This window comes from Suillus subaureus (genome assembly GCF_016647635.1).
Source record: "Suillus subaureus strain MN1 chromosome Unknown BJ212scaffold_514, whole genome shotgun sequence".
NCBI lineage: Eukaryota > Fungi > Basidiomycota > Agaricomycetes > Boletales > Suillaceae > Suillus > Suillus subaureus.
In genome coordinates, this window is record NW_024539070.1 from 8,647 (window position 1) to 12,716 (window position 4,070).

The 4,070-nt window shown below is 47.7% G+C and overlaps 1 protein-coding gene across 1 annotated transcript; it reads left to right on the forward strand.

Moving 5' to 3' along the window:
- Positions 1-210: 210 nt before the first annotated feature.
- On the forward strand, positions 211-547 carry BJ212DRAFT_1204057 (uncharacterized protein; the record flags this gene model as incomplete). The annotated part of the gene is made up of 3 exons (XM_041329124.1): positions 211-252; positions 306-446; positions 500-547. Coding segments are annotated over 3 exons (231 nt in total), but the record flags the coding sequence as incomplete, so codon positions are not given.
- Between the last annotated feature and the right edge of the window lie 3,523 nt (positions 548-4,070).

Below are 4,070 nucleotides of genomic sequence, written 5' to 3' on the forward strand. Positions count from 1 at the left end.
TCAATTGCTAATGTTAATTAGGATTGTTTGAATCGTCACGTGTGGAATGATGTCATCGGTATGATTGACTCCGCAGGTGCGTATATAGGGGAGCACCCAAGTGCTGCGGCGCTGCGCTCTTTCTTCATCACTATTACCATAGCCCACTGCTGCCTGTAACAAATGTCTCAACAAACGAAAGATACCACAACTTCACCCAGTCACCAACAGGGACAGCAGGAGCAGCAATTCAACATCCTTCCCCACCCCGCTGTACGCAGTCGCTTTCGCTTTCTAGCTATAATTTTGCTGATTATCTAATCTAGAAATCTAATGACCCGACAGACTTGGTCGGGAGGCCCGTTCGTGATGCGGGTTTGACCAGCAAGCCTGAGTTTCACGCCTACCACGCTCGAGATCCGCATGTGCCTAGCAAGGACATCCTCAATAGCCTCGAAGTTCCATTGGTTCGTTAAGATACATTTTGAACGTCATACCCTTTGCTCACAGTTGTTCGTAGAGTCGTGAAGAACTTCATAGAAGGGAAGAGGAGCTCAACAAGAAGTAGGAGTCGCACTTGGGGCTGTCCCATACTCTACGAAGGGTTGTATTTGGCAGTACATAAAGATCGACGTACGCGATACTTTAACCAACTGCAGCCTGCACCTTGCCGTATATCATTATCGACATTCGTAAATGGTGAATACCCTTCCACAAACAAAAGAGGCTCCGTAACATTTGGGCCATTCTATGTCAGATCAAATATACAGCGCTGACACTGAGCTTTGTGCCCTCTTGCCTTTGGCTTTGAGCTTCTTGCTTTCGGCTTCATCGCCTACCAGTGGATGCGTGTGGTGGATTCCGAGTTTCGGTTATGAGTCCTGTAAAACGCTTCTACCTGCTTCAAGTTGTTGGAGGGCGAGAAACAGCACAGCATAAACGACAACACACCGTGTCTATCACGGGTGACATCAAGTCTAGATCTCAACTTTCGGTGGTCTTGAGCCTGTTGAGCCTTGTGGTAGTAGATTTTTGTGGTTCGTGATGCAGTCGGATTGCTGGGACGAAGCAAGGAAATATATCGTTGATAACATGGGGGGTGTTTGTGTAGAATGGGTTCTGCTTCGCAATTTGGTTGTCCCTTGGGAGTCGGGACCTGTCGGGATCCGACATCGCGCAAGTGAAATTAGCTCCACGTGATCAGAAATCACTGGTGGTACCATCTCAGCTTGAACTCCAAGGATCCATTAACCTATTCTCAATCATCATGCCATTCTATCTCTCTTACGGACAATCTAACGTGCTTTTCCTATTGTCATCCTCCCTCCACCTCCGTATCGTTGCTAGAGTTGCAGAGGTCCCGAGTTCTGACGAACGCGAATTGTTCCATCCCACTCGAACGCCGCACCGATCGACTTGACTCCACATCGCAAGGCTAGTTTCCCGATCCTTTCCAAAATCCTTACAGTGGTGGACCAACACTGGAAATATGAAGCTGGGCAATAACATTTACGAAGAACTCGTGCCTGTCCGACTAGTTTAGGCTGGAGCATTGTCGACTTTAAGGCCGATGGCCTACACTGCGAATTGCGGGACAACACCTACATGACGCGCGCGAAAATGAACTCACAGTCAGAGAAAATGAGATGAATCACTTGTGCGTAGTTATCGCATTTCAACTGTCTTCCTCTATTAGTCTACCTATGGGAGAGTAGTGATTGCCTATTGTGAGTTTCTGTCATCGTTTTTCATGAACCTTCGATCTGAGGAGACGTCGCAGATCCGGGTCCTACCACCGAAATTTGGATATGAGATGTGCGATGAGGAGAATAACCTCGAGGGATCACATGCGTTCCCTAGGTAAATTATCTGTATCACGACCTTCCTATGCCATAGCAATCTCACCACACACCTGATGTGTCATGCGTTCCGCTTCACTTATCTCTCGTGTTTGTCTCATCACTGTCTTATTTTATATCATGATGAAACCACTTGTATAATCATCAGAGATACAATGTCAGGCTGTTATGTTGTGTATACAATCTACATAATGTTCGCAAATGGTGACCGACCCTCTAAAAATGTTGTCCATCCTCTAAATCTGTCTGGTAGAACATAGAACGGCTCGCAACTGTACAAATGTTGCAGAGGCACTCCCATCTCAGTGCACAAAGGCTGTATTTCTGTGAAGCATCGTGCAGCTAATGCGAAGTCACCACGCATAAAGGCAATCTCCCCCAGTCCCCGCTTGCTAAATGCTTTGAAATCAAGATGTCCTTGAATATCACAACCTTCAATGGTGGCGATGAAATGGGACTCGGCCTTGTCGTATGCGCCTGCAGTGAGCTCGATGCTTGCAGAGCCATAAGATCTGTGGAGAAATACGAATGCAGTGCGCAGCGCAAAGGATTGGGGTAGTCCCGGGGCTAGGTTGACGAGTTCTCTCGCAAGGGGATGGTCCCCCTGCTTGCTTGCAACAAGAGCCTTCATCACGGTATACCAAAGGGCATTGTGCGGATGTTGTCCCTTGGGCGTTTCTATGATTTTTTTGTAGGATATCCATGGCTTTGGGTAATCTACCTTCGCAAATGCTACCTCTGCAAGTCCCTCAAGTGCGTCTATGAGATCATCGGTATCTGTGCATTGCGCAAATAGGTCTTCTAATCGCGTGTTCACCTGGACAATGTCTCTCCCATAGTAAAATTTGGCCCGCCAGTGCCAAATCTTGGAATCCAAATCCCAGATGCAATCTTCCGAGGACTTCACAAATAATTCGTCTGCAGATGTTGTGAATGTAAACATCCGGGCCATATCCAAGAAATACCAAACTTTGGCTTCCGTTGGTTCACTGATATACTTCCATGACTCGGAGCGCCGAATGACCTCTAAAACCTGTTGGGATTGAACGAGGTGGCCTCGACATCTGTATATGTCTGCACATTCGATGACACATTTGGCCACCATTTCGTGGTTGCCGGTGGGGTGAGATAGAGTGGCTCAGCAGCCTGGAAGGCCTGTATGGCTTCTCTGAATTGAGAAAGAGTCATGTAGAGCCAGCCGAGATGCCACAAGCAGTATGCTTTGAGCTCTTGCACAGACGAGTTCTCGATGATGCTGAAAATAGATGGGGTAAGGGTAGTAGTTGGGCGAGGAAGATGCCAATTCAAGCACTGCAAAAATGTCCAACAAGTGGGACAAGTCATCTCAGGGATGTGGGCGAGGTCGAAAGCAATGACATGCTCAATGTTGAGGTGATCCGAGATAATGATATCAGCATAATCATCTCGTTTTCCGAACACTGGGACAGTGACAGAATAGTAGAAGGTGCGTAACTCTCGAAAACACGTGGGGTCAGGTGGTGGCAACGAATCTTGCACATAATGTCGAATTGGTGCGAGCATTTTGACGAAGCCGTCCTGACGATAAACGAGAGATTGTCTCCATAAAACATCACATATAGTGTCGATTTGCAGGGTAGATGGCAAAATGCGCTTGGACAGCCTCATTTAGACCCTGGGGCAAGAAGGCGATGATAGTCAAAGCATGCCGAACCTCCTCTCCAAGTTTCTGGATTGACGGCGAGCTGAGTGACAGCTGCATGGTGTATGACAAGCTTTGTAGCTTTCCCTCGCCGTGATTTAGTACCGCACTGTGCTGATCATTCCATCTCTCCAGCAGTATGGCCGGAGACCAACCGTTTTGCTGCGCTGCATTTGCGATTAGATTAATGGAAAGCGGGTGATATTCTAAGTCCTGAAGCAGGTTTGCTATTCCTCCCTCCCCATTTTCACGACTGGCTGGACGGTAAATTCGAAAGAATGCCTCTTGAGCAGAGTTTGAATCCAGTGGTAGAATATCCTTGGTAATCCATGGTACATTCGGTGCGCTCCTTCTACTACGCGATGTAAGAATCAGAATGACGCCGGGGATGCATGCGATTTCAGCAATAGCTTGTGGTTTTCCCTGAGCGCTGACGTTCCACTGGCCTCTTCGAAGGTCTCAGCATTATCAAGAACAAGAAGGGCACTAGCGGAACGAAGACACGTGGATATTTGCCGCACTGGATTAGCGCCAGTGAGCTCTATACCGAG